The 27194-nt window shown below is 55.4% G+C and overlaps 4 protein-coding genes across 11 annotated transcripts; 2 read left to right on the top strand and 2 right to left on the bottom strand.

Moving 5' to 3' along the window:
* Positions 1-27: 27 nt before the first annotated feature.
* LOC121667590 (TIR domain containing adaptor protein) lies at positions 28-4540 on the bottom strand. 4 transcript variants are annotated; one of them, XM_042034396.1, is made up of 7 exons: positions 4362-4540; positions 2523-2587; positions 2293-2376; positions 1782-1849; positions 1505-1559; positions 645-1247; positions 28-495 (listed from the first exon to the last, which is right to left on the bottom strand). In XM_042034396.1, the coding sequence occupies exons 5-7, from the start codon at positions 1509-1511 to the stop codon at positions 452-454; spliced, it is 654 nt and encodes a 217-aa protein (XP_041890330.1). In that variant the 5' UTR covers positions 1512-1559; positions 1782-1849; positions 2293-2376; positions 2523-2587; positions 4362-4540; the 3' UTR covers positions 28-451. The 4 variants fall into 4 exon arrangements, with proteins under 4 accessions (XP_041890330.1, XP_041890332.1, XP_041890331.1 ...); XM_042034398.1 differs by lacking the exon at positions 4362-4540 and adding an exon at positions 3342-4355; XM_042034397.1 differs by lacking the exon at positions 2523-2587 and having other exon boundaries at positions 4362-4535.
* A 103-nt stretch (positions 4541-4643) lies between these two features.
* FAM118B (family with sequence similarity 118 member B) lies at positions 4644-15086 on the top strand. Of its 5 annotated transcripts, none has more exons than XM_042034392.1 (9): positions 4644-4733; positions 5108-5139; positions 8871-8948; positions 10912-11164; positions 11972-12199; positions 13353-13481; positions 13763-14048; positions 14517-14576; positions 14665-15086. In XM_042034392.1, the coding sequence occupies exons 3-9, from the start codon at positions 8878-8880 to the stop codon at positions 14676-14678; spliced, it is 1041 nt and encodes a 346-aa protein (XP_041890326.1). In that variant the 5' UTR covers positions 4644-4733; positions 5108-5139; positions 8871-8877; the 3' UTR covers positions 14679-15086. The 5 variants fall into 5 exon arrangements, with proteins under 5 accessions (XP_041890326.1, XP_041890325.1, XP_041890324.1 ...); XM_042034391.1 differs by having other exon boundaries at positions 14648-15086; XM_042034390.1 differs by having other exon boundaries at positions 14640-15086.
* A 118-nt stretch (positions 15087-15204) lies between these two features.
* SRPRA (SRP receptor subunit alpha) lies at positions 15205-21509 on the bottom strand. Its single transcript, XM_042034387.1, has 14 exons — positions 21340-21509; positions 20507-20590; positions 19538-19701; positions 19282-19442; positions 19012-19165; positions 18404-18554; positions 18137-18243; positions 17831-17949; positions 17461-17547; positions 17200-17372; positions 16896-17109; positions 16656-16819; positions 16435-16533; positions 15205-16207 (listed from the first exon to the last, which is right to left on the bottom strand). The coding sequence occupies exons 1-14, from the start codon at positions 21457-21459 to the stop codon at positions 16079-16081; spliced, it is 1926 nt and encodes a 641-aa protein (XP_041890321.1). The 5' UTR covers positions 21460-21509; the 3' UTR covers positions 15205-16078.
* Positions 21510-21708: 199 nt separating this feature from the next.
* FOXRED1 (FAD dependent oxidoreductase domain containing 1) lies at positions 21709-25741 on the top strand. The gene is made up of 10 exons (XM_042034233.1): positions 21709-21816; positions 22502-22746; positions 22830-22940; positions 23022-23140; positions 23232-23326; positions 23486-23587; positions 23665-23732; positions 23815-23963; positions 24700-24829; positions 25285-25741. The coding sequence occupies exons 2-10, from the start codon at positions 22525-22527 to the stop codon at positions 25642-25644; spliced, it is 1356 nt and encodes a 451-aa protein (XP_041890167.1). The 5' UTR covers positions 21709-21816; positions 22502-22524; the 3' UTR covers positions 25645-25741.
* The last annotated feature ends 1453 nt before the right edge of the window (positions 25742-27194 follow it).

Raw genomic sequence — 27194 nt, 5'->3', positions numbered from 1 at the left:
ATTGAGAACAAAATACGGAAAACCACCAAAATTTAAAACTTCTGCATTTTCGTAGTCGCAACGATTCCGTGAAAAGTCACTGCCTGCCTCGTCTTGTCCTGCCCACAGCCCAGCAGGCACCTTGTCAGCTTAGTGGGGATCCCAGAGCCCTCAGGACAGAGAACGCCAGCACAGTAAGGAGCTCTGGTGACCCCGAGACCCACCCGATGTCAGACCTTAGTGTTTGTGTGATGGATGTCCCTGTCCCTGCTGAGGAGATTTTGGCCACTGGGACATGGCGGGCTCTGGTCCGCTGTCCCTCATGGAAGTGGGGAACTCCCCATCCTTGGCTCCCAGGTCTGATCTGAGCAGCTCAGGTTTGACCTCGAGGTCCAATGGGACGTGCCAACACCCAGATCCAAAGGCGACAGCTGCATGATGCCCACGGGGATGCATCTGCCTGCTCCCAGCACTACTCCATCCTTTTTGTGGAGCTCCGGCACAGATCCTGGAGGTCTGCAGAGACAGCAGATGAGCTCCATTAGCAACCAATTTAATCAACCAATTTAAATCAACTGTTGAAATAAATGTATGGAATCTGGTGCCTTCCCATGGTCCTCACCCCAAGAGAGTGACAGTTCATCAGCATCCCACAGGATACTCACAGCGCATGACAGTGTCTCTGATCTGCCTGAAGCTTTTCTCCTTCAGCGCCATGTAGATGTAGTAGATGTTCCGCAGCTCCCTCGGATAATCCTTGCGATCCACGTCCTTCAGCACTGGGATGGTGCGTCCGTTGGCCATCGGAGCCTCAGCCAAGGCCTGGTGCATCTGGTACCTGCACCAGGGGTCCTGCAGGAAGCCGGGGGTTATGAGCATGACCCAGCAGTGGCTGTTCTGCACGGCGTCACACAGCTCTGTCACCATCGCGCTGCCCGCCACCGCATCCCGCAGCTGCAGGAAGCAACGGAAGCTCTCAGGTTGGCCCTCCAGGTAGGACACCAGCTCCTCCACCAGCTCCACGTCCCCCTCACTGTGGCAGATGCAGACGTCATAGCTCTTGTCCCACCGGGGGCTGTCCGAGGCGCTGATGTCCGGTGCTGACACAGGCGACAGGGAGATGGAGCTGGTGGCCAAGCTCACGCTGGAAGAGCTGGAGCTCTTGGCAGAGGATGAGGAGGAGGAAGGTGAGGATGAAGCAGAGTGGCTGGACTTGAGGCTTTCCACTGAGCTGGGCTTGGGCTTGTGCAGGAGCCGCCTAAACCAACCTGCAGAGTGAGGCCACAGTGAGTTTTGGGGGGTTCAGCACCCCCTGGACTTCCCAAGCACAGCATCATTCGATCAGCAAGATGCCCCCAGATGGAAAGGGGTGGGTGGGATGCACTCACCTTGACCCCCAAAACCACCCTGGGTCCCTAAAACCTGAGGTGCCACCAACAGCTGAATGCTGTGGCATCGTGAGGAGCAGCTCATGGGCACCCTCATGTTCTGTTGGGGAGGGGATGCCATGAGGGAGAGGACTCACCAGCCATAGTGGGCAGCACGCTGCTCAGCCACCGATTGCCCGCGGGACACCTCTCCTGAGAGCAGAAAAGAGGGATAAAAAAAACTGAAAGCAAGAACTTCATGGCAGGTCTCAGCCCCAGGAACTCAGCGTGGTCTATTCCAGGGACCTGCACCTCTGGGGTGCTCTCTTACAGCCCCAAAATCACCCCCAGCAGAGTTTTCCGCATCTGCCTTCCCAAAATGTGCTGGGAAGGGACATTTACCTGTTACTGGCTCTCTCCACTGGAGATACACACCTGCAGCAAGCGAGGCCAAGAGATAATGGGGAGGAGAAACCCTCATTCCCATCAGTGGGGGAAGGATCCTGTGGAGAGGAGAAGTGGGAATCAGCTGGGATCACCAGGGATGGACTGGGTGCTGGCAAACCAAAGGCAGCGCGGGTGATGAGCTGTGAATCCTTGGTGCTGCGTGCCCTGACATTCCTGTCTGTTCCCTGCCAGCTCATGCCATCCCATGCCTCAGCACTGTGCTCCCAGCATGGTTTAGGGAGCCCAGACACTTCCTGCGGACACCCAGGAGCAGCAGCATGGGAAACAGCTGCTGTTTTCCACTGCTAGCATCACCCCTTCCGAAATGAAACCGCCCAAGTCATGCTGAAGCCTTTCCCCTACTTCAAAAACAGCACAGGACTGCAGGAAATGCCAGCAAAACCCCGGCACGCCCACGGAAACCATAGTGCCCAACGTCAGGCAAAAGCTCAAGTGTGACTGGAACAATGAGTGTGGACAAAGTTTGAGAGATGCTCACCTGTAATGCAGGAGTCTGGCACTGGAGCAGGGAACAGGATGCATCAGCCCCTGGGTTTGGCAAAGAAAGATCTTCTGGGATTACCTAGGTGGGAAAGGACAGTGTGTTCACTCTGGAGTCTAATGGGATCTGCAGTGAATGGTGAGGCTGATCCATCCGGGCAGCTTCCACATCCAGGAGCGGTTCCCAGTGAAGCTGCCCTGGCATGGAAATGAGGACAGGGCACCCACCTGCTTCCCCAGGTACAGCTCCCTGAACACGCCCAGGTGCCCCCAGCTGCCAGCAGCTCCAGCCTCTGCCAGGAAATGTGAAAGCACAGGCAGGGTAAAGGGGCCAGGACTGCAGGGAGGGGAAGCCAAGTCCTCCCAAGGGCCTCCCTCCCACATCCGCCACACGCCGTCACTGCCCGGGTGTCAGTGCCCAGCCCTCACCAGCACCCAGATCTGTTTCCTTCCCTGGTTTCCTAACTAATACAGACAGGTCCACGTTTGCCACTCACACTTATTTTATGAGTTACATTTACCAAGCACATAATATTTTCATCCCAAAATCCCCCCTGTATTTCTCCTTTCCCAGGTCTCATTCCTCTGGTGCTGCTGGCAGTGGCCAGCAACTGGCACTGCCTTCATCTCCTCATCATCCTCAAACCTTCCGATGCCTAATTTCCATCAGGGAAAAGTCCCATGTCCTCTGACCCCCAAAAATGTCCCCCCACCCCATTTAACCTCAACACCCCATGCCAGAGCCACTCAAGACACTCCATCAATGCCACCATGACCCAGCTGTGCCCCAGGGCTGAATCCACCTCCTTGCTCAGCACACTGCTGTTTATTTCCTCACCCCCAAGGACCTTCAAGTCTCCTGGGAAGGAGGGCTGAAGGTCAGGAGATCCCCCAACACCCACCAGCACCTGTCAGGCTTTTGGGGACCCCAACCCACACCACCACTGTGTCCCACAGGTCTTTGAAGAGCTCTGGCTGGACACTGAGTGTTCCCTCCATGCCAGCACCTGGCTGTGGCTTCCACAAGGTATTTGCATGTCTACTCACCCACCACCTTCAGCAAAACAACGGACCAAGGCACAGCAGCACAAAACCACGTGAAATGGGGGGGCTCGCTGATGGCTTTGACCCCTTGCCATAAACACCGCCCCATCCTCAAGCACTTCCTCAGCCAGTCCATCTATCAGCCCTGGAAGGCACCTTGGGGGTGCAGGAGCAACCAGCCCATCCTCAAACACAGCGCTGAGAGCCAGAGGAACCTGGGCAGCCTGTGCCCAAAAATGCAATGAATTCGCTGAGAGACACTGTGCTCCTCCCCACCGCCTGTCACCACCTCGGCTGCCTTTCTCTCCACCAAGAAAGGGACACCAGTTGGCCTCTTGGTGGCCAAATCCCAAAGGAAAAAGCCCAAGGCCGAGTGGTGCTGAGCCCCACAGGGACCCACAGGCTACCACGAGTCATGGGCCCAGCACCGCTCATCCCACTGGGACGCATTTTGCATTATTCCCCGCCCCGGCACTGCTGCCACCACCCCAAAAACCAACTCCCCGCCCTCGGGCGGGACCCAGAGGAGGCTGAGTCACCCCAGAGCTGCCCCAGAGAGGGGAGCTGAGCAAGGGTGAACTCACAAATCCTAGACGCCAAGAAGCAGCACCCTCTAGATCGCCCTCCACCCTACCTCAGCAGTAACAGAATCATTATTAAAGAAGTAATTAAGCAGGTACAGCTCTATTCACAGCGTGCCTTGGCCCACCAGCAGCAGCAGTTTCAGGCTGGTCATCACCAAGAGCCTGTGCTTTACAGGCTTGCCTGTGGAATTCAGAAACGGTGAAGACTGGGTGCTGCAAGGCAGGGTCAAACAAAGGGGGTTCGTGTGAGAAAATAAGGCTAATTTTGTCCCTAAAAACACCACGAATGTTTCATGACGGTGTCAGTACAAACAACGCGCAGCTACCCAGAAAACACAGAATAATTTTTCTCCTGGAAAGCTCTAAGTCCACCCAAATTCCGCCACACAGATGCTTGAAGGCATCATAGCGGCCGTCCAGGCACAGGCACGGTTTGTACCTCACAGGGCTGGAGACACGGTCGCACATACACGAACCCAGGCAGCGGCAGCTGGCGGAAGAAAGGCCCCTGAGGGGTAGGGGGGCACAGGGACACCGCCAGGCCCAGAGCAGCCGCAGCCCGGGCAGAAGAACCCCCTCAACGCCGCCTCCCAGCCCGCCACTGCGCCACGCATGCGCCCGCGCCTTTTATAGCCTCGCAAAGCCCCGCGAGACCACCGCTGCGTTCCCACGCCCGGCTCCGCCTCTTCCGCTGCGAGCCAATGGAAGGGCGGGGCGGGGCGGGGCCAACTCGTCACGTGGCCGGGCGCGAGGCGGCTGCGCGCGGCGCGGCGGCGGCGTCTCCTCAATGGGGCCGCGCGCGCGGCGCCAGGTGCGTGCGGGGCGCGCGGGGGCGGGGGGCGGGCAGGGCGCGGTTGCCATGGAGACGGCGGGGGGGGGAAGCTGTTGCCATAACAACGGCGGCCGCCATAATGGGGGGGGGATCCCATGGCCTCCGCCCTGAGGGGACGGAGCGGCTTGAGGGGAGCGAAGGAGACCGGCGGGGCCGGGGATGAGGCGGCGGGGCCGGGGGTGACGGGAGAGGGGCCGGGAAGCCTCTGAGAGCGGCGGGCGGCCCGGCTGTGGTTCGCCCCCGCCGCGCCGTCGCCCTCTATAAAAGCTCGTTTTTATGGATGTTTCCCCCTGGGAAGGAGCCTCGGTGTCCTCCCCGCCTGCTGAATCCTCGTGCTGTTGCTTTTCCCGCAGGTTTAGCGAGGAGGGCACAACGGAGAGGACAGGTAAGGGCTCGAGCAATCCCGAAGGTGTGACACCCCCCCCCCCCCGCTTCCCTTTCCAGGGTCAATCCTGGAAAACCAGCGTGGTTCCGTGGGAGTCTGTGGGACACAGAGCTTAGCCGGGCTTTGCTGTGTCACTCTCTCTCCTTGCTCATGGAGCCATTGGGAAGCACGTGGAGAATCACAGCGTTGAATAAAAACCTCTGGTGTGTTTTGACTCACATCCAAGGAGGTCGGATCCCGTGGTTTTGTGTCTTGGATAGGAGTAGGGCTTGTCCTCCGTCCCATTGTCCCTGGAGCCTGTGTGTTTCTAGGATGGGTTTGATCCAGCTCCCAAATGCAGCTCCCACATGGAGGGATAGGCTTGGGAATTGGCCAGGGACAGCTCAACTTTTAGCTGAAACACGGTGGCTTTTAAACGATCTTATCCCAGCACCATAGAGCCGCTGAACTGAAAAAGAAGCTGCGAATTACACCCCTTGCTGGTGGCAGTTCTCAGCACTCAAAGAAGCTAAAAATAATGGATGAGCAGTAGGTTCGTACTTGTTTCTTTTGGGAATTCGTGGGGGCTCTGCTGGAGGAACGCAGTGTGGAGCTGGATCACTTGGCTTTGATTTTAAACATCCAGGTATAGCTTTAGTTGTGTGTTGGGTGCTGAGCATGGAGAAGGTGTCAGCAGCGACTTCTCCATGAGGTGGTGGAGGAGCTGTTCTGTGAATGCCCCATTTTGGCTCTGCAGGTTGGGCTCTGGTGCTGACTGTGTGGTGTGCTTGTATTTTGCAGAGCCACGGGGAGGTTTTTGTAAATACACACCCTGTGTGAACCTCAGCCCTCGTTTCACACACGTGGTGTTCAGGTGTTTGCTTTTGCCTGGGATACAGCTTCATATTTCCAACATTTCTGCAGCTGGATATGTCTGTGTCGCACAGGAAGTTGCTGTGGTTGGGTTTATCCAGTGCTGGTGACTTGGGCCCGGTTTAAAGCTGAAGTCTGGAAGGCTTTAGGATAAATTAAGGGATTTCTGTGGTGGGGAGGGAAAAGGATAATGCAGCAAACCCACACAGGGACTCTCTTAGTATCCCTGATAAAAGTGATGGGGACAAGGCTGGGACCGGGGAACGAGGCAGCTGAGGCAGGAATCCATGGAGTGTTGTGTTTACAGTCTTCAACTCCCTGTAGTCCAAATAGCTGGAAAGTTCCCAGTGTCTGAAGAAGGCTGGAGAGACACTTCTTACCTTGTAAGTGCCTGTGGCTGCCTCTCCTCCATGGCACCTGTGTTGCCAGGGGGAACCTGCAGTACCTGGTGTGGTTTTTTCCCCGTGGCAGTGTCATGCTCTGAGGTAATTGCATTTAATTTTGACTACCTCAGCTGTGCCAGCACGATCCATCCCTCTGGGGAGCAGAACTTCTCTCCAGGACTAAAAACTGGAGGTTTCTATTTCTTGGCTGAATCCCCATGAATTCTTTTTAAGACCAGTAATAACTTCTTTGGGTCTAGGCTGTATTTATAATGGGGTTTTTGTTCCTTTATGGCTCTCTGCACTAAATAATAGACCTGAAGGTTGAAAGTCATTATATCAGACAACCGTACCAGGTGATTATAATTCTGAAAGGTGTTTCTTCCTAGGTTTAAATTACTTTTGAAACGTTGTTTAGAGGCACTTAAAATTGATTTGATGGCTCCATTCCTGCTGTTAATAGTGTGGGAATGTGCAGGGTGAGCGAGATGGGGCAGTGGAAGCAAACAGGGGAAGGCCTAGGTGGGAGTTTCAAACAGCCTCAATATTTGAGGCTCAGCTGATGATTCACAACCCAAAGATAATATAAACTTAAATTATATCCAGTTTGGAAATGAAGAAGGATTTACCTTTGGCTGTAGCTCTGGTGCTGCCGAGGGCAGACTCAAACTTCCCTCTGAAACACTCCAGTTATCCATTGTTAGTGCCTGGCTAATCTAAAGCGTCTTTGCACCATTAAATGAAATCTGGCTGGATTTGTGGAAGCAGCCTGTCCTTCCAGGAAAATCAGCTAATCCAAAAGGAGAAGGATTTCCTTCCTGGGAAGGAAAAGGAGGGGCTTTTCCCCTCTTTATCCTGACCGTGCTTGGCTGCATTCACTCAGCGGGGATTTGATGGTACCACCTGACAGATCCTGTGTCCAGCAGGTCCTCCTGTCTTCCTGAGAGTCACTACTTTGGTCTTTGGAGATTTAACCCCCCGAAATAGTTCACCATGAGGCCTGACAGATTGCAGGTGCTCAGGGGTGATGAGGCTGCAGAGGTTCATTGTCAGAACAGCGTTGAAGTGCTCCCAGGCTCAGTGTGGGTTGGAAAAACACAGGGTAGGTACAATGTTCACAAGGGTGTGTGATGGAGGAGCCCTGCCTGACATGCACAGAGGGGGAAGACTGGGAGATTCCTCACATGCTAAGGGCCTTTGACACTTTTATCCAAAATCTGGGCCCTGCAGTAAGGCCCAGTAAGATAAAAAGGGGATTATTTGGAGTGATGAGCACTGTGTTCAGTGATGTTTCAGGAGGCAGGTGTTGAAAACCAGCTCTCTGAGGTGTTTTACTGTTGTTACAATGATTTATTATTGAGCAGCCTGGTGTGGTGGAAAGTGTCCCTGCCCATGGCAGGGGGTTGGAACGACACAAGGTTTAAGGTCGAGTCCAAGCCAAACCATTCCATAATGCCATTGTATCAAGTTTTCTGAAGGGGTCAGAAAGAAAAGGCTGCACACACGGTGTATCTGAGCATCTGACAGTGTCACTTTGTCCTGTTCTCATCATCCAGCATTGCAAGGTGGTGGTTTCCTAAAATATTGGCTGATTTCTCACACAATCCATGCCAACACTTGCAGCACAGCCCAGGTGTCCTAACTGGAAAGCGCTGCCCTGTGTGACCTGCTTTGCTGCCAGGGAGCAATAGCAGCATCTCCCTCAGATCTCCCTGAGGTGGCAAAACCTGCAAAAACTCTGATTTTGGGTCAGCAGCTCTTCCCCAGCATTTCCTCTGGCCAAAATCCCTGTATCTAACAGAGTTTTTGCTGGACTCTTCATTACAATTGGTACGAAAAAAGCAGAGGAGGGTGAACAGTTCTGTTCATTTTCATTCCCTTTTCTTAGACTTATTTGGGAGAAGCAGAGTGGGAGAGGACTGCGTGCTGGCAGACCTTTTGTGTTTTATGTCACGGGCTGTTGAAAGAGTTCTCAGACTGCACTTCCTTTTCGTGGGCTTTAAGGTCGTTTCCCAGTGCTTGCAGACGCATGGCGGGCTGAAAAACCCTTCTCTCGTCACCAGGAAATGAAATGCTCTCCGTGGATTTTTGGAGCCAACAAAAATCTTTTTGTCTTCCCTCCCACTGTTTCTCAAGCAGCAAGTTTGCTGACAGGCCTTGTCAGGAAGGGGGGAGTGCTGCTCCGAGATCCAGGCTCTCTGGGAAAATGAACGGCTGAGGTGAAACAAAGGGTCTGGCAAAGTGTGTTTTGCTGAGGCAATCACACCTGGACAAAACAGCCCAGGATTTTACGGTAAAGAAGGTTAAGGAAGTGGATGAGACTGTGGGGCAAAGTTCAGAGACAAAAACATGCAATTCTCAGCCCAAAGGTGATCTTGGAATAATAACAAACCTGGGATTTATCCACCTGTGCAAAGCTGGTTCTGCAAAACCCCGTTGTCCAGGTGGTGTTGTCCATGTGCAGTGACTTTGCTTGCGGTGATTTGTCTGCTACAGAAACTGGATGGCTTCTACGGTGAGCCTGGACAAGGAAACGTTATTGGAAGATGGAATGCCACCTGCAAAAAAGCCCAGGTAAATTTCGTTATACTCCAGTGAATTGCTTCTAACAAGAGCCTTTTCCTTTGCCTTGCATTGTTCTCTAAGGATTGTGACCCTTGGTGACCGCAGCTCTTTCGCTTCCTGATCCGAGAGCCGCGCGCTGGCTTCTGGCCGTGCCCTGGGCTTTGCTGCTGTTAGTGGAACAAAGGCCTTCACGCCCAGAGTGTACTTTTTTGGAGTTTTAACCCTCAGCCAGGGGATGGGGTTGCACTCAAAGCTGTATTTTACTGTCCTGTCTCCATGGTCCTGTCCGTTCACAGCGTCAGGTCGAACATGTTGGTTGTGCTTCTTCGCTTGAGTTGGATGGTGGTTTCCAGGACGACAGGGAGTTACTCAAATTAATATGATTGAGCTGCATGTAAAGGCTAAATAATTTACTCTGAGGCTCCCTGTGCTTAGAAACAGGTGGTCTTACAGCTCTGGGAGTGGGGACTTAACTGGTGGATGATTCTGTCCATCCGAGACTGGCACCGTGGCTGCTGTGGACTCAAAAGTTCTTGTGAACAAGCAGCTAATTCATCTGGGGAGTTGTCTCCCACTAATTTGACTTTTCTGGAGGGCTGCAGGATAGTTCTGTGTGGTCTCAAGGTTGATCAGTGACCCTGGAATGTGCAGAAAAGAGGCTGGGAGATGATTTTTTTCCTTGCTCAGGATATCAGGGCAGAAAAAAGTGTGTTTATCAGCAGGGAACAGAATGCCTCTTTCAGAGATGTCACACAGGACATTAAGACTTGGGTATTAGTTGTTACTTTGGATTTCAGTCCCTGGATTTGCAATAGTGTTTTTACACTAGCTCATTAGCACGAGCACTTAATTTATTCCTCACGTGAAGCTTGCAATCTTCAAATTAAACCCTGTTTATCAGCAGTAACAGTGCAGCCCTCCTCGAGGAAAGGGTTAACAAGTCTGTTTTCATAGGCAGGAGCTGAGGGAAGGTACAGCTCCATCTGTGTGGTGTTGGTTTCCTCTCCCCTTCTCACTAAATATCACGTGTTTGCTGATAAAGCCCATTTCTTCCATACAAGCTGCTTCCCCAGGCTGCTGCTCCAATCCTGGGGAGCTGCAGTGGGTCCCTGCTGCAGAAAGCAGCTGGACACCAGGCAAGGCAAGGCAAGGAGCAGCACATGTGTTTAATAAGTGATAAAGGTCATGTTTAAAAGCACTGTGCAGGTATAAAGCCAGGAAAATATGGAAGAGGGGAGGAGGAATAAGGAGAATCCAGCCCTGCAGCCCTTTCATGTGACTCTGTGTCATCTGGGATATTCCAAAAGATTGGCCTGGAGCTGACATTGCAGGCATCACAGGGAAGGGATTGCTGGTACAGCTGAGGGGCTTCCTCAGCAAACTGGGGCTGGGCCCCTCCAGGGCAGAGCTAGGAGGAAACCTTCCCTTGCTTTTCTCTGTGCTGGGATAAATGGAGCTCCAGGCCCCTGTTCTGCACCTTGTTTAAACCAGGTTGTATTTCTGATCTGCATGGGATCCAACGCACGTTTTGTCTCAGGACATAGAGCATGTGTGTGTCTCATTCTCTAGTGCTCACCACACCTTTCCCATGCTCTCCAGCCTTCCAGGTAACTTTTATTAATAGACTTCCCTTACTCCAGATTTTTAGTGGATTAGCTTTGCTTCAGAAGCACCCCAGGGTATCACTGACTTCCCCAGTAACCATCACGGTAACAGATTCGATTCCCAAAAATGTTGTAATTATGGACCTTGTGTTGGGAGCATTTGTGCTGCTGATCCGTGCAGCTCCCTGCTGTCTTTTAAGGATACCAAGCTGCTTCTCTCATGCTCCATTTATCAGAGAGCCCCAGTGGATATTTGATGCAAAATTTAGGCACAGGGTACCTCCCTCTCCCTCGGTCTGCATGTCCCACCACCCCAGACACCCTTCCACTCATGGTGGTACCAGCTGTGCTCCTTTCTCCTCTTGCAGGAAGCTGTTGCCAAGCCTCAAAACCAAGAAGCCTCGGGAGCTTGTTTTGGTGATTGGAACAGGAATTAGTGCTGCAGTTGCTCCCCAGGTCCCAGCGCTGAAGTCTTGGAAGGGGCTGATTCAGGCCCTCCTAGATGCTGCTATTGACTTTGATCTCCTGGAAGATGAAGAGAGCAAACGGTTCCAGAAGTGTCTTCATGAAGACAAGAACCTGGTTCATGTTGCCCACGACCTTATCCAGAAGCTGTCTCCGGTCAGTGTGCTTGTACCTGCCCTGAGCGCTGTTAGGGTTAGGGATTTGGCTTTTGGAAAGAGCCAGATTTTGTTCTCCAGCACCAGTGCCCCCATCCCAACAATTCCTCTATGTACGAGGAACCACAAGTGCAGTTACTGTGCCGGGTGCCTGAGACATAACCCTGCTGTGGACATGGTTTTGGGTGTTTCACCTGGACCAAGATGATTAGAGGGATGGGACACCTTCCTATGAGGAAAGGCTGAGAGAATTGGGATTGTTAAACCTGGAGAAAAGAGCTTCAGGGGTGACCTAATTGTGGCCTTCCAATACCTGAAGGGAGCTGACAAGAAAGGTGGAGAGAGACTGTGGGGAAGGGCCTGGAGTGACAGGACAAGGGGGAATGGCTTCACACTGACAGGGGGCAGGGCTAGATGAGATATTGGGAAGGAATTGTTCCCTGTGAAGGTGGTGAGATTGCCCAGAGAAGCTGTGGATACCTCATCCCTGGGAGTGTTCCAGGCCAGGCTGGAGGGGTTTGGAGCAACCTGGGATAGTGAAAGGTGTCCCTGCCCATGGCACAGAGTGGGACGAGATGGCACAGAGTGGGCTTTAAGGTTCTTCCCAACCCAAACCAGTCTGGGATTCTGCAATCCTATGACTGTGCTGAGGGAGAGCACCCACCTTGGTGGAGCTCTGTGTTTGCCCTGCAAGGACGCAGAGCTTTGCAGGGTGTTGGGGAAACATGGGTAGTTTTTCATGGAGTCATTTGGCATGAGGCGGCATTAAGGGGCCGGGCTCTGATCTGGATCTGTCTCCCCTTCTCAGCGCACAAGCAACGTTCGCTCAACCTTTTTCAAGGACTGTTTATACGAGGTGTTTGATGACCTGGAATCCAAAATGGAAGATTCTGGGAAGCAGCTGCTTCAGTCTGTGCTTCACTTGATGGAAAACGGGGCCCTTGTGTTAACCACGAACTTCGATAACCTGCTGGAGCTGTACGCAGCACACCAGGGGAAGCACCTTGAGTCTCTTGACCTGACTGATGAAAAGAAGGTAAAGGATGATTATTTCTTTTGTCAGGAACTGTGGTGGTGCAGGATGTGCTCTCGTGCTGCCTGAGGGCACTGGACTGATTGTCGTGGTTTAACTGGTGGCAGACAACCTCCAGGCAGAGGCTCTGACTGTTCAGGGCAGCTAGCAGAGGAATGAGGAGGAACGGTCCTTTCTGGAACACTGGTTTGCTGGCTGCCATCCAGTGCTCAGGAGGAGTCCTTAAGCCTGCTATTCCTTTGATCTCCGTCCTTGAAACTTCTGGCTTGGCCTTGCTTCCACATAAGGCTCAGGCTGATGTTTCTAACCAATATGGGAAACTTCATGCAAAATGCAAAGCTGAACTTTCTATTTTTATAGGGTGCTGCAAAATGCTTTTTGTGATGGGTGTTCAGGGCTGCAGCCTTTGACGCTCCCCTCTTGCCTCATGTCCTCTTCGTGCAATGGCTGGAGTGGCTCCTGCTGCTGCACTCTCGGAGTTACTCTCTTCATGCAAACATCCCTCCTCCTGCCCCAGTCAGGCTGTGAAACCCTGAGCTCTTTGCACCTGCCCACCTGATCTCTCCATCGTGGGTTTTACTGGTGGGGAGCATCTCATCCTTCTGTTTGCATGTTAAACACAATGTGTGTGTCCTGTGCAGTCCTTGGTCTCTTTTCATTCTCATTTCTGTGCTTCATGTTTCCTGCGTGACCTCTTAATCTACATGGCTGGAAGTACTTACAGTGTTACAAATAAGCATTCTAATTATTGCAAGCTTAAACGAGCTGAGGTCTGCAGGAGTAAACCGAGAGCCTTGGAAGCAGCTGTCTGAAATGGAGGTCAGCTCAGCTGGTGACTCCCTCAGAGCCAATAGGCGCGACAAAATAAAACTTGGTAGGCTTGAGAAACATGCTGGTGTAGGATTTGTAGTTTTTTCCCCTTCTCTGGTAAATCTGGCATATTGATTCATTCTCATCACATTCAGCAGTCAGCTGAAGCGTTGACCCAAACGAGCAGCACAGGCTGTGGCTGCAGGCCGTGGTGTAGAGGCTGATGGAGAGAATATGAGGAAGAAATAGCCTCTTTGGAGTTCTTCCCCAAAACATTACCTTTAGCAGTGCTGTGATAGCCAATGTGATGCACTGACCGACGCTGCTGCGGGTTTGTGTTGTGTAGGTGCTGGAGTGGGCACAAGAGAAGAGGAAGCTCAGTGTCCTGCACATCCACGGCGTCTACACCAACCCCAGCGGCATCGTGCTGCACCCGGCCGGCTACCAGAACGTGCTGCGCAACACCGAGGTCATGGTGAGCCACGCTGGGGGCCCAGGCCTGGGGTAGCTACAGCTCCCACTCGGGTCAGCTGGGCATACACTGACTTTAGACTGAGCTTCACAGAGGGTGGGGGAGAATAAATTAGTTATGGGAAATAGGAGGGGTGAGTTCCTTAGCCTGCTACGGTGCCAGAACACCTCCCACACTTGCTGAAGGACGGCATTGCTGCAGAGCCTCGGAAGGGATAGGGCAGGTGCTGTCTCCTGTGAGGATGAAGCTCACCTTGACCAAGAACATCTTTCCCTTTCTTAAAGCGAGAGATTCAGAAGCTGTATGAAAATAAGTCCTTCCTCTTCTTGGGCTGTGGTTGGACAGTTGATGACACCACGTTTCAGGCCCTGTTTTTAGAGGCTGTCAAGCACAAGTCAGACCTGGAGCACTTCATGCTGGTGCGGAGGGGAGATGTGGATGAGTTCAAGAAGCTCCGTGAGAACATGCTGGACAAAGGGATCAAAGTGATTTCCTACGGAGACGAATACGCCGACTTGCCCGAGTACTTTGAGCGGCTGACGAGTGAGATTGCCATGCGGGGCCGCACAGGTACGGGGCCGGGGGCTGGGGGACACTTGGCTGCCACCACGGAGAGTAGGCAGGGTTAGTAGCCCCTGTTCTCCACACTCTATAAAAATTCCTCAAACCTTTTTTTTTAAGAAAAGCTGGATTTGAGGGTTGCTTCTGTGAAATTGCTGTATGCTCCAGCAGTTTAAGCAGCTGGGCTGTTTCCCACGCCTGCAAGCTTTGTTTTTTTTATGTGCAGCTGCAGCTGTTTGTTCCCTTTCTAGTGAAGGGGCATTTTAGTCTCGCTGACCTTCATGCTGGTCAGCCTGAGCCAATGCTTTTATACAAGAGGTATCACTAATAAATCATAAAAATGGGGGGAAATTGGGTTCACTGGCCAGAGCCTTGCTGGCAGGTATTCTGAGGCTTAGTCCAGCTGGGAAAGCCTGTGTGAAACCACCACATGGGCGGCTGGCTCTCCACCTGACACTGGTCTCTGCTCTGCCCCAGGTATGCCCAAGGAGGGGCAGCAGCTGAACGGCTCTGCTGCTGCCCACGCTGAGGTAAAAGGTAAGGAAGGCTCTCTGGAGCCGAGAGGCTTCACCCTGTGCAGCTCCCTGGAGTCCCAGGCAGGTTTTCAGCCTTTGCTTCCATGCAGGATGCAGCCCCTGAGCCTCAGCCCTGCCCAGGCCCTGAGCCATGGCAGGGGCAGGCCCAAGCCAGGCCAGCAGCCCTCAGGGAGGCCGGAGCCCATCACTGTCCCACTGCTGTCCAGCACCGAGCCAGGACCCTTTCGGCAGGGAAGAGGCCAGGACAGAGCCTCCACAGATGAACACCTGGTCTAACATTGCATTGTGGTTTTACTGGGGCTGCATGTGCCTGCGGAGCGCGGTGTCCCCAAGGGAGCTGCAGCCTCCTCTAACTTCAGACCTAGTGCTTTTATATTCTGTATTTCAATTAAAAAATGAAACTTGAGCTTTTTTTTTTTTTTTTTTACTGGAAGCTCTAGTTTTCTAGTCCTGTCTTTTTACTGTACAGTATTTTGTATGTTGAAGTTGTATTAAAGGCCTGCTCACTGAACTTCTGGCTGCTGTATCATTTACAGGCCCTCTCACACCCCACACTGGCAGGAGTTCATCTCTCCCAAACCCAGTAGGAAACAGGTCCTGGCTGGAGGCAAGTTATTTATACACAGAGAACAAATTATGAAGTTTATTTTATATAAATTATGTCTCTTAGCAGACAGCATTCAATTTATTGCACTATAGCACATCTGCGATACAGAGCTACAAGACATCGTCAGAGAGGTTTGTATTATTCAGTGTAGCACTTCTGACCGGGATCAAGAGGCACTCGGAGGGGGGAGAAAGGGTGCAGGAAAGCAGCAAGCAGCCACCATTCTCTTCCAGTATTAATGTGGTTTGGTTTTTTTTTTTCCTTTTTACTAGCAAATAATGCCAAGACCAGCAGGCAGGAGCCAGGTAGGCACGCTGCCTTCCTCCTCTGGACCCAGCTGCCACAGCTCCCCAGCTCCTGCCCAAATATGTGGTGTCTGGGGACCCTGCTCCAGAGTCCGGGTGAGGACAGATATGGGGGACTTTAAGGCAATTCAGCATGTCCCCTCCAGCCCAGCACAGGCCGTCACCTTTTTTTGGTTTATCAGCTTCAGTGGAGCTGCCAGGAGCAGCACCATTAACAGCCAGATCTAACACTGCCCCTAAGCCCAAGTCCCTCCTGCCTCCTCCCTAAGCTGGTCTAAAAATCAAAAGCAGCTCAAAAAAAAGCCTTCAAACCCACCAAAAAGCACAGCAGATCCTGGCACCGCCCACCCCCCGTGCAGCACGAACAATACAAAGCTCTGGATTCGGCCTCCCTGCAAGGGAGCCTGCGTCACTGGACACAGACTGGAGGAACCCAGGGAAGGGCTTTTTGTGGATAAAAGGGGGTTTATCCAAAAAAAGTACTTCTCATGCTGCTATTCCTCCATTCTGTTCTGCACTACACGGGAAAGACTAGTCGGTGACAGGGTAAAGCATGTTCTTCTGGGACATCTGCACACAGCGATTTGGTGTTTAGGCCTTCATGAGCGCTGCGACCACGGCCTTGGCGTTAAGGCTTCGCAGATCACAGTAGGTTTGTCCAGTACCAACGAAAACGATGGGCTTGCTCGTGATGTAGGTCATAGAGATGGCGGCTCCCACCTGCCGGGGACAAGCAGCACTGTTACATCCAGTGCTCCCCCTCAGGGAGCTCGTCATTCATTCATTCATTCATCCCCCACGTGTGGAAACCAGACTGCTAAATTTGGGCTCAATGGTTTAACCACAAGAGGAAAGTGCAGGAGTGCCCTGTGTTTGACAATTCCCGTCTCTCCCCTCCAGTCACCATCAGGAAGCTCCGTGCAGAGTCACCTCAGCAGCCTCCTTACCTTGTCATCGATGGTATCGAACTTGGTGAGGACGATGCCATCAATGAGCCGCGGTGTCTGGGCCATGGAGTGATCAGCCAGGGCCTTGTTGAACTTGACCTGAGGGAGAAAAAAGATCCAAGAAATGCACTGGTGCTGCTGCCACCATCCAATTCTCTGGTAAAACCTACAAACGGGTTCTTTCCCGCTCCATCTCTCAGGAACAAAGCCTCCACACTCACCAGCTGATCCACAGCCTCATTTCCCACCAGTGCTTCCCCAACGAACAGGACCAGGTCAGGAGCGTTGACAGCGATGAGTTTGGCCAGAGCGGTCATCAGGGGCGCGTTGTCCTGCATGCGGCCCGCCGTGTCCACCAGCACCACGTCAAAGCCCTGGTTCCGAGCTGGGGCGGCAGGGAGGCAGCGTGAAGGACGGCGCTCGCCCAGGACAGCCATGCCCGCCCCCGGCTCTGCGCATACCGTAGGAGATGGCCTCCATGGCGATGCCCGCAGCGTCCTTGCCGTAGCCCTTCTCGTAGAGCTGCACCATGGTGCGCCCGCCGTGGCTCTCCGGAGGGTGCAGCGCGTTGAGGCGGCGGGTGTGGGTGCGCAGCTGCTCCACCGCTCCCGCACGGAACGTGTCACACGCGGCGATGAGGACGCTGAAGCCGTTCTCGATGAGCCAGAACGAGATCTGCAGGGGGTAACAGATCAAAAAAGCCCCTTAGGAGCTGCACAGCCTGACCCCACCACCCTGATCCTGTGATCCAGGATCCTGTCCTACCTTGGCCAGGTTGGTGGACTTCCCGACACCGTTGACGCCACAAAAGGTTACGACGTAGGGCCGGCGATGGCGCTGGGCATCCATGACATCGCGGAGAACGTCCACACGGCGCTGGGGCTGCAGGATCTGCACCAGGGCCTCCTGCAGCGCCTGCTTCACCGTCGAGGTTACCGCTGGGAGGAAGGGGATGGAAAAAGGACATGTCACACGTGGGGAATACGCCTGAGCTCCAAACACACAGGATGCCACGTGGACACTTACTGGTGAACGTTCCCATCACCTTCCCTTCCAGTTTCTTGGCCACAGATTCACAGAGCTGCACTGCAATCTCAGCTGCCACATTTTTAGCTTGGAGAAAGACAGAGCAAGGAGTCAGTGCTGCTGAGAAGGTTACGCACGTCCCCCATCGGCGTCAAGGGAAGGATGGAGTCAATGTGCAGGATCCCCACCGGACCTGACTGCTACATCCCTTTTGCTGCACCATCCAGGGATCCCCAGGGGCAAGACAGAAACCCACCACAGTTCCTGTGGGCAGGAACATCCCAAACCACAGGCACTACCCACACTGGGGCCCACCCAGCAGAGCACAGGGAACCGCCACTAATCCCTCACACCACAGATCCAGACGTACCAATCAAGTGATCCTTCATCTTCTCCAGCACGGGGTCCATGTCCTCTCTTGTCAAGCTCTTGGAACCCACCAGGCCCTTCAGCATGCCAAACATGCCCCCCAGGCCACCCTTCTTCGCACTGTGGAGAAGCAGAAGAGTTACACTGAGGCTTGAGAGTGAATTGCAAAGGTCGGATGCAGAAGGGCCTGCCCTGAGTGGACAAACACACCAGTTTGTCTGTCCTGCGTTACTGGTTAGACTGGAACAGGAGTTACAGGAGAGAAATCAAGAACCATGTGACAAGCAGGGGCTGTGGGAGCCTCTACCTGGGTTTCGAAGGGTTCTGGACAACTTTCTCCTCTTCAGCTTCATCATCGCTCTCATACTCCAGGTCATAAAGGCGGCCGGGCTCCCGATTTTTGTCCCCCAGGGCCTGCGAGGGGAAGAAGCAGCTTTATGGGCCGGGTGCTACGATGCCTGTTTCATGTTTCTTCACGATCCATTCTCATCCAGGCATGGAGACTGGGTTCATAATGCCCAGCTGATCCCAGAGAATGCAAGAGAGCAAACGGGGCCACCTGAATTTTCCTTACCATGTCGGGGTCAAACTCCTCCACGGGACAAGCCTCCGCGCTGCCGTTGGTAGCAGAATTACTGTAATCAAGTACTTTGGCATTAGAGTTCCCCAGATCCCACACCCGGGGCTTCTTCCCCTTCTCCTTCTGTGCGTCGGGCTTTGGAGATCTGGTGGAACAAAGACCAGAAACACGTTGTGTTCAGTGCAGGGAAGCAGCAGCCATCGCCTCCTTAGGAGATGTGAAAAATAAAAGCCTGGATTACTCAAAAAGGCAGAAATTGACTGATCTGATCTCCAGAGTTTATTTATCTGAACTTTAACCCTGTATGGCACCACCTCCCCTCAAGCCAGGCATGGATGGACAGCTGCTGTCTGCTCACTAATGACAGGTCTGGACCTCTCCCAGGGTTTCTGGATCTCCCAGCAAAGGGAATCAGGTTCTATTACCCATCTAGGACCCCCAGGTATCTTCTCCCAGTCTTTTCAGCAAGCAGGGAAATAAGGAAAAGGGAAATAAGGTCCAGGAGAGTAAGGTCTGGCTTCCAGGAGTCACCAAAAGGAGGAGAGATTCCACCATGGCCTAGCTGGAACCACAGGCAGATTGACCGTGATCTCATCACCCACCTGGACTTCTCCCCAGCTTTCATGTGTCTCCTGAAGAATTCCTCCCGGTTCTTCTGCAGGATTTCATCCTTGGTCAGTTCCTCCTTGTCCCCTGCTGCCGAGAGCTGCTTGTCACCCGCAGATGCTTTACTGGGCGCTGCCACAGCTTCAGTTCCTGACAGGAAGAGCCCCAAGCTCAGACCAGCTCCAAGCGGATTGGGAAAGCACAGGCTGCAACACATTGCTCTGGAATATTTATTTCCCTCCCATTTATCTTCCCCATCAACTCACCATCCTTTTTGGAACCTTTGTTCTTCTTGTTCTTGACCTTCTCCTTTGGTTTCTCCCCTCGGGTTTCAATCATACACTTGACAGTCTTCTGGGATTTCAGAGACTGCTCAAACGTCTTCATTACCGTGGGAGCTCGGACTTTGCTGCTTTCCTCTGCATCCCTGCAGGGAGGTGACCCATTAGCCTGGATTTCAGCTCTTCCCCCCTCCCACCTCTGCTCAAAACAGGAATTTAAGACAAAACCCAAGCTCTCTACCGGAGGAGGCGCATGAAGTCATCTTTAAAATCAAAGGTGCCATTTAGGAGGCCCAGGGCGCCCTTCTGCTGGAACTCGTTGCGGTATTTGTCTCGGAACTCCTTATGGACGTCATCTATCAACTTGTCCACGTAGGTTAGAGTCAGGATCTTCTGGAAGCCCACCTGCCAAGGAGCATGGCCAACAGACACTGCACTTCCAGCTCCTTCCACAGCAGCAAGGAAGCAAAAAAACCTCTTTGTTTAATTCAGAGTTCTTTAATGTGCGTGAGCTTCAGCCTGCACTTTCTGCTCCAACTACTCAGGTTTTTAAAATGCCCCCAAAAAGTTAAAACAGCCCAGAGCTTTGCTTCCACAGGTGACCCCAACGCACACAGGCTGTCTCATGGCAACAAGGACACGTAGGGCAAGGGCAGAAAACCTTTAGCTTATCTGTGGGTCAACAGGGAAGGTTGTAATGGATTTATGGAGATAAGGTGCCAGGAGACTGAAAAGGAGAGCGGTAAATGCTCCTTAAAGTGAAGGGAATGACACATTTCTGGCTTTTTTTCAATAGATCTGGCCAAACTGAAGTTTTACAAGGCTGCAGTTTCTATTTGAGGTTTGATTAGTTTTAATCCTGTTGCAGATGATTAAAATAAGCTGCTACTGCAGCAGCATTCAACTGATAGACACCCATGTCCCCCTCCTGGGGGAAGCCTGGCTACACTGGGGTCACTGCTCAGCATGCCCCTGAAACCCTCATCACACCCCCTCACCCCCCCAAAATCCCAAGACTGGGGAGCCAAACCAGTCTGGGAGCTGAGGTCCAGCCCTACACAATGCAAACAGCTGTTTGCTCAAACCTCAGCACACCAGGAGCCGTTCCCCCTCTTTTCTGGGGCAATCCCCTTCCTTCGGGTTTGGGGCCACATGGGGGGCTAGAGGGACCCTCCTGCAATACCAGGGGTGCCTAGAGGAGGTCACTTACCACAAACACCAGCTCAAACTGGTTGTCCAGTTTGTACTTAAGCGTGAGGGCTTCATGGGTGAAGGAGTTGTTGCCACCTCTCTCCTGGGGGAGAGGAGCCGTCAGAATGGGGGTGCCAGCACCACCCATCACCTCCTCATCCCTGTCACCCCCCTTTCCCAAAGTGGTCCAGCATCCCTTACACATGACCCCACACCCTCTGGGCAGGTGCTCCCACCCATCCTCCCCCAGCTGGGTGATCCCCCCCACCCCCGAGCTGTTCATGCCCCCCCCTCCCCCATCCCAGGTAGGTAGTGCCACCTTTCTTCCCCCCCCCCATCCCAGGCAGGCGGTCCCACCCAAGTCTCTCTGCTCCCCAGGGTGACGGTCCCATCCATACCCCCAAACGGGTGACCCCACACCGTCCCCACCCCCAGAGCTGCTCCTGCCTCTGTGTAGTCCCAGCAGGTGCTCGCGCCTCTGTGCCACCCTCCGCCCCCGGTCCGCAGGTAATGGTCCCACTCACGTGTGCCCCCTCCTCACGCAGGGCCTCCCATCCACCTCCCCCCTCACCGGGGCGACACCATTCCCTCAGAGGGGTGCTCGTGCCCTGTTTCCCCCCTCCCCAGGCAGGCGGTCCCAGTCCCCGTTCCCCCGCCAGCTACGTGGGCCCGCCTGATCTCCCCTCCCAGGTAGGTGCTCCCATCCCCACCTCCCCCGCCATGCCCCTAGTCTCACCGATTCTCCCTCCCCAGGCAGATGGTTCCCCCCCTCACGGCAGGTGGGCTCGCCCGCTCCCCCCTCACCAGGTATGTGACCCCTACCCAACCCTCCGCCCCCCGGTCCTGCCCGACCTGCAGGAGGACGGAGCGGATGAGGGCGTTGACGGGGGCGGTGGCGGCGGGCCCGCGCACGCCCTGGAAGCACCAGAGGACGAGGCCGCCCTTGCTGAAGATGGTGAAGAAGTCGAGCATGGCGGCGGCGCCGGGCCCGGCGGGGCGCACACGTCGCTCTGCCCCGCGCTTCCGCCGGAAGTTCCGCCCCCCCCGCGCCGTTGGCGGGCGGGCGGGGGGCGGGGCGGAGGCCCGGGCGGGGGGCGGAGCTACGGGGAGGGGGCGGGGCCATGCTGTGCTGCGGGCGCGCGCTGCGCGTGCCGGGCCGGGGGGCGCTGGGAGCGGGGACCCCGGGGAGGGCCCCGGGATGGGGGGGGACCCCGGAACCGGGGGGGATCCCGGGATGGAGGGGGACCCCGGAACCAGGGGGGATCCCGGGAGGGGCCTCGGGCCGCCCCCTCCGCACCGCGGCTCCGCTCAGCTCCGACTTCTTCCGCGGTGAGATCCGGAGGGGTCCCGGGCACCGCAGCGGGGATTTGGGGGACACGGGGAGGGGCACGGGAGGAATGGGGGGGGGGGGTGTGGATCGCTGAGGATGGGGGGGAGATCAAGTAAATTGGGGGGTCCCAGGGAACGGAGGGGTTGCTGGCGTGTAGGAGGATGTACGGCGGGGTCCGGAGTGCTGGGAATGGGGACGGGGTCGGAGGAATGGGGTGTCCCGGGAATGGGGGGCGCTGGGGTGGTTATGGGGTATATGGGAGGGTGCCAGAGGGGCTTGGGGGTGATCCCTGGGGACTGCGGGAGATCACAGCGCGCATGGGAGGGGTTGGGGGAGAATTGGGCGGCTGGTGGTCTCAGAGGAGACTGGGGGATTCCAGACGGCCCAGGGGAGACTGGAGGAAGGGTCCCAGTGGGAACTGGGGGTCCCAAGAGGGCACTGGTGGCGAGACTGGGGGACCGCGAGGGACTGGTGGGGATCCCAGGGACGTTTCCCCCGTGCCCCAGGAGGAGCTGGGGGGTTCGCAGAGAGGCCTGGGGGGAGTCTGAGGAAGCGGGGCTACCCGGGGAGTGTCCTAGAGTGTCCTAGAGGGGTCCCAAGGGGTGCAGAGGGCACTGGGGTAGGTGGTCCATGCGGGCTGCCAGCTGTGCCCCCCAGGCTCCATTGCCCCCTTTGGCCCGGCAGAGCTGGGGCAGACCCTGCAGCGCATGGGACAGACCCTGAGGGATCAGCTGCCGGCCGCGGCGAGCGGAGGACGGGGCTGGATCCCCCCGGGAACCCACCCGGACCCCCGGCCCCCCGACGAGGCCGATGTGGTGGTGGTGGGGGGCGGCGTGGTGGGCTGGTCCGTGGCCTACTGGCTGAAGGTGCTGGAGGGCCGGCGGCGGCAGCACGGAATGAGGGTGCTCGTGGTGGAGCGGGACCCCATGGTGAGACACCCCCTTCCCAGGGCAGGGTACGGCCATGGGAAACCCCCTTAACCCCTTTTATTTTTTGGGGTCCTCTCCTTCAGTATTCCAGAGCCTCCACGGTGCTGTCGGTGGGGGGGATCCGGCAGCAGTTTTCCCTCCGGGAAAATATCCAAATGTCCCGTTTCTCTGCCAGCTTCCTCCGCGACATCAATGTATGTGGGGTTGGTTATATGGGCGGGGGGGAATTTGGGGAATCCAGCCCCACTCACCATGGTCCCCCTATCTCCTTACAGGAGCACCTTGGGGTGCCGAATGAGCCCCCCATCGACATCCAGTTCCAGCCCTCGGGATATCTGTTCCTGGCATCCCCCCAGAGCGCTGCCGCGCTGGAGGCCACTGTCCAGCTCCAGAGGTGGGGGACACACACAGGACCCTCCCGGGGGGGACAGGTTTCAGGGGGTGAGGGTCATCTTGACCCTCCTCCACATGCTGGCCATCCCCAGGGACGAAGGGGCACAGGTGACCCTGCTGTCCCCCACCCAGCTGAAGGCGAAATTCCCCTGGATAAACACGGAGGATGTGGCTGTGGCATCCTATGGTATGTGGGAGGATGGGTGAGGGCAACACCCTTCCTCATCCTCATCCCCATGCTCCTGATGCATTCTGGCTTTATTTATGGAAAGGGAAGTCCAGCCCCCCAAAAAGTGCATGTATTGGTGGGTCACGCTGTAGTCCCCCCCCATGTTTCCCTGCCCAGGTCTGGAGGATGAAGGCTGGTTCGACCCCTGGACCCTCCTCAACGCTTTCCGGCGCAAAGCCACATCCCTGGGGGTCCAGAGCTGCTCCGGGGAGGTGCGAGGTGAGGGATGGGGGTGCACAGTGAGGATTCCCTCCTGCCACCCCCAGGACCCCCCGCCTGACCCCAAAACCCTCCAGCTTTTGTCACCTCGGCCAACCACATGATGCCACCAGCACCGCCGTCGGCGCGCATCAAATACGTCCACGTGAGTGTCTGTGCCACCCCCCAGCTTCCCAGGAGCGCCCGTGACCCCCTGGCACCCGTGACCCCCGTCTGTGCCCTCCCAGATCTACATGCCAGACAGCCTGGAATACCAGCCGGTCGCCTGTGCCATCGTGGTCAATGCTGCAGGTGCCTGGGCTGGGAAGCTGCTGGAGGCGGATGGGCTGCCCAGGGGGCTGTGCCGGCCCCCCCTGCCCATCCAGCCCAGGAAGAGGTACCGGGGGCTCCCAGCAGGGACAGCCGGGCAGCACCCCTCTGTTGTGGGGCAGCTCCTGGGGTCAGAGTGGGGACACATCCCAGCAACTCCTTTTTCAGGGGGGTGATCCCCTTGGTGCTGTTTTGGGGAGCACCCCCCACCCCTGTGTTGTGGGTACTTTTATTTTGGGGGGGTGTCATCCTGGCACCCCTCTGTCTAAGAGGGGGTGACGTGAACCCCTGGGTGCTATCTTGGGAGGGATCACAGAATGGGACACACGTCCCAGCACCCACCACCCTCCAGCTTCTGGGGGGGATGGTGAGCTTCCTCAGTCTGTTGTTTGGAAGTGGGGTCTTGCATCCTGGAGCTCCCATTAGTCCTCAAGTGCCCCCAGCCCCAGTGTCCCCATTACATCCCCATACTCCCAATCCCAGTGTCCCCATTATCTCCTCAGTGTCACCTATTTCCCCTCAGTGCCCCTAGCCCCAGTATCCACAGTATTCCCCCAGTATTCCCAGTGCCCCCATTATTCCCCCAGTGCCTCCATTACCTTGACTCCAGCCCAATTATCCCCATTACCCCTCACAGTATTTCAATTATCTCCACACTCCCAGCCCCTCCAGTGTGCCTAGGAGTGACGTGACCCCTCCATGTTATTTTTGGGGGGGGTCAAACATCTCCCCATCCCAGCCCCACTGCACCATATTGGGGGACAGGGGGAGCACCCCTCACACTCTTTTTGGGGGTTCCCCAGGTATGTGTTCTCCTGGCACTGCCGCAATGGCCCTGGCCTCTCCTGCCCCTTCCTCATCGACACCTCCGGTGCTTATTTCCGTCGGGACGGCTTTGCTGGGAACTACCTGGGCGGGATGAGCCCCTCTGAGGTGAGCCCGTGGGGTCCCCTAATATTACCACAGGCCTGGGCCCTAGGGTGTATCACCGTGTCCCACAGCCATAGGGAGGAGGAGAGAGAAGATCCAGCAGGCAGGAATTGTGTAGCAAGATTGATTTATTTAATTATTTTACAAACTCTTTTATAGACTTTTTTCTTCATAGTCTAATTGGACAAAGGACCAGGCACCCCTTGGGGTGATTGGCCAAAATCCTAAAACATCCATTGTCAAAATATTTTTCTACTGTACCATAAACAAGACTTTTCAAGGTTGCAGGTGGCTTGGTTGTTTACAGAACTCTGCTGCATCTTCTGTGAGAGAGAGAAGTCTCTCACGGACTTAGAAAATAGCAAAGAAATCCTCGCTAGCAGCATTTTTGTATCCACACCCTAAGATCATTCACCCCCCTGTTCTTCATCAGACTCCCCGAGTTTATCCTTTCCCAGGAGGAAGAGCCAGATCCCAGCGATCTCTCGGTGGATCACGATTATTTCCAGGAGCAGGTCTGGCCCCGGCTGGCTCGGCGGGTCCCAGCTTTCGAATCCCTGCGGGTCCAGGGCTCTTGGGCGGGATACTACGACTACAACACCTTTGACCAGAACGCGGTGCTGGGCCCGCACCCCCGGCTGGAAAACCTGTTTCTGGCCGCGGGTTTTAGTGGCCACGGGCTCCAACACTCGCCAGCTGCCGGCAGGGCCGTGGCTGAGCTGGTGATCAAGGGCCGCTACGAGACCCTGGATCTGCGGAGGCTGGGGTGGGACAGGCTGGTGGATGGGGAGCCGCTGGAGGAGCACGGCGTGGTTTGATGGGGGTGGGGAGGGGGGAAAACTGAGGCACAGCCATGGACCCCCCCTCCCCAGGCCAGAGGTTGTGCCCTGTAGGAATAAAATGGTTGAATAATGAGTGTGCCGGGGAATTAATGGGGTCCACACCTGCCATGCTCCCTCCAGCAGTGCTACCAGTATCCCCCCAGTACCCTCAGTTCTAATGTCCCCATTAAGACCCTCCACAGCTTCAGTGTCCTCACTACGCCCCGTTCCATCCCAGTATCCCCATTATGTTCCCATACCCCCAGTCCCAGTGTCCCCAGTATCCCACAATGTTACCTATTGCCTCCCCAGTTCCCCCCAGTCCCAGTGTCCTCACTGTCGCCCATTCCCCCAGTGCTCCCATTACCCCTCCAATGCCCTCCATTCCCAGTACCCCCATTATGTTCCTGTGCCCCAGGCCCAGTGTCTGTGTTACTCCCCCAGTGTCCCCACTAGCCCTCATTTCCCCCCACACTTCCATTATGATCCAGTGCCCTCAATATTCCCCCAGTGCCTCCAGCCCCAATATACCCCCAGGCATCCCATTATCCCCACAGTGCCTCCAGCCCCAGTATCCTCAGTATCCCACCACTGTCCTGCAGTGTCCCCATCTCCAGTGCCCCCAGTATCCCCCCAGTGCTCCCATTATCCACCCCAGTGTCCCCAGTTGCAGTATGCCCATTACCTCATCCAGTGCTCCCATTATCTCCCCAGTGCCCCCAGCCCCAGTGTTCCCAGTATCCCCCATATCCCCCCAGTATCCCCCAGTGTTCCCAGTATCCCCCAGTATCCCCAGTGTCCCCTGTATCCCTCCAGTATCCCCCGGTGTTCCCAGTATCCCCAGTGTCCCCAGTATCCCCCCAGTGTCCCCCAGTATTCCTGGTATCCCCCAGTATCCCCAGTATTCCCAGTATCCCCCCAGTGTCCCCCAGTATTCCCAGTATTTCTGGTACCCACCAGTACCCGCCGTTGGGGGTTTAGTTTAGTCCTAGTTTTTTCCTAAACATGTGCATGTTGCTAGGGGACAAATGGCTGTACTTAAGAAAGACGAAAGAGCTGCCCATTGGGGGTGGGGTGGGCCTGGCTACTCCTTTGTTTCACCTGGGTGTGGGGTCAGTTCGCTCTCGGCGTTTGGGGAGAGAAGCTGCAGACAAAGGAGCTGCTGGTTCTTTTTTCGGCCGTTTTTCTTTCTGCTGGAAACAACGCCGGGATCCCAAAGCCGCTTTCCCTGCCCTGCTGGAGGCCGGGCTGTGGCCGCCCTGCCTCGCTGCTGCTTCGAGCCTTCGCTACGCTGTAGCCGTGCTCTCCCTGCCTGCGTGGATCTCCCGGGGGGTTCTCCGTTTGGATACATCTCATCTGTCCTCTGGGATCTGTGCTCGTCCCTGCCGTTCCAGCCTGCTGTTCCCGAGAGTCCGGGCTCGGCTGCCCAGCGGTTTGTGAAGCCTTTGTCCCATCCCTTCCCGGGATCCCGGGGCACCGGTGCCGCGTGCTCCCCGAGCGCGCTCCGGAGCGCCCCCTGCAGCCGCGGGGGAACCATCGCACCTGCC

This window comes from Corvus kubaryi, unplaced genomic scaffold (assembly GCF_017639235.1).
Source record: "Corvus kubaryi isolate FWS band 111438036 unplaced genomic scaffold, C.kubaryi_AGA036_p1.0 37367, whole genome shotgun sequence".
NCBI classification, from domain to species: domain Eukaryota; kingdom Metazoa; phylum Chordata; class Aves; order Passeriformes; family Corvidae; genus Corvus; species Corvus kubaryi.
Note: the sequence above shows the minus strand (reverse complement) of the source record. Positions and strands in the feature narration are given on the sequence as shown.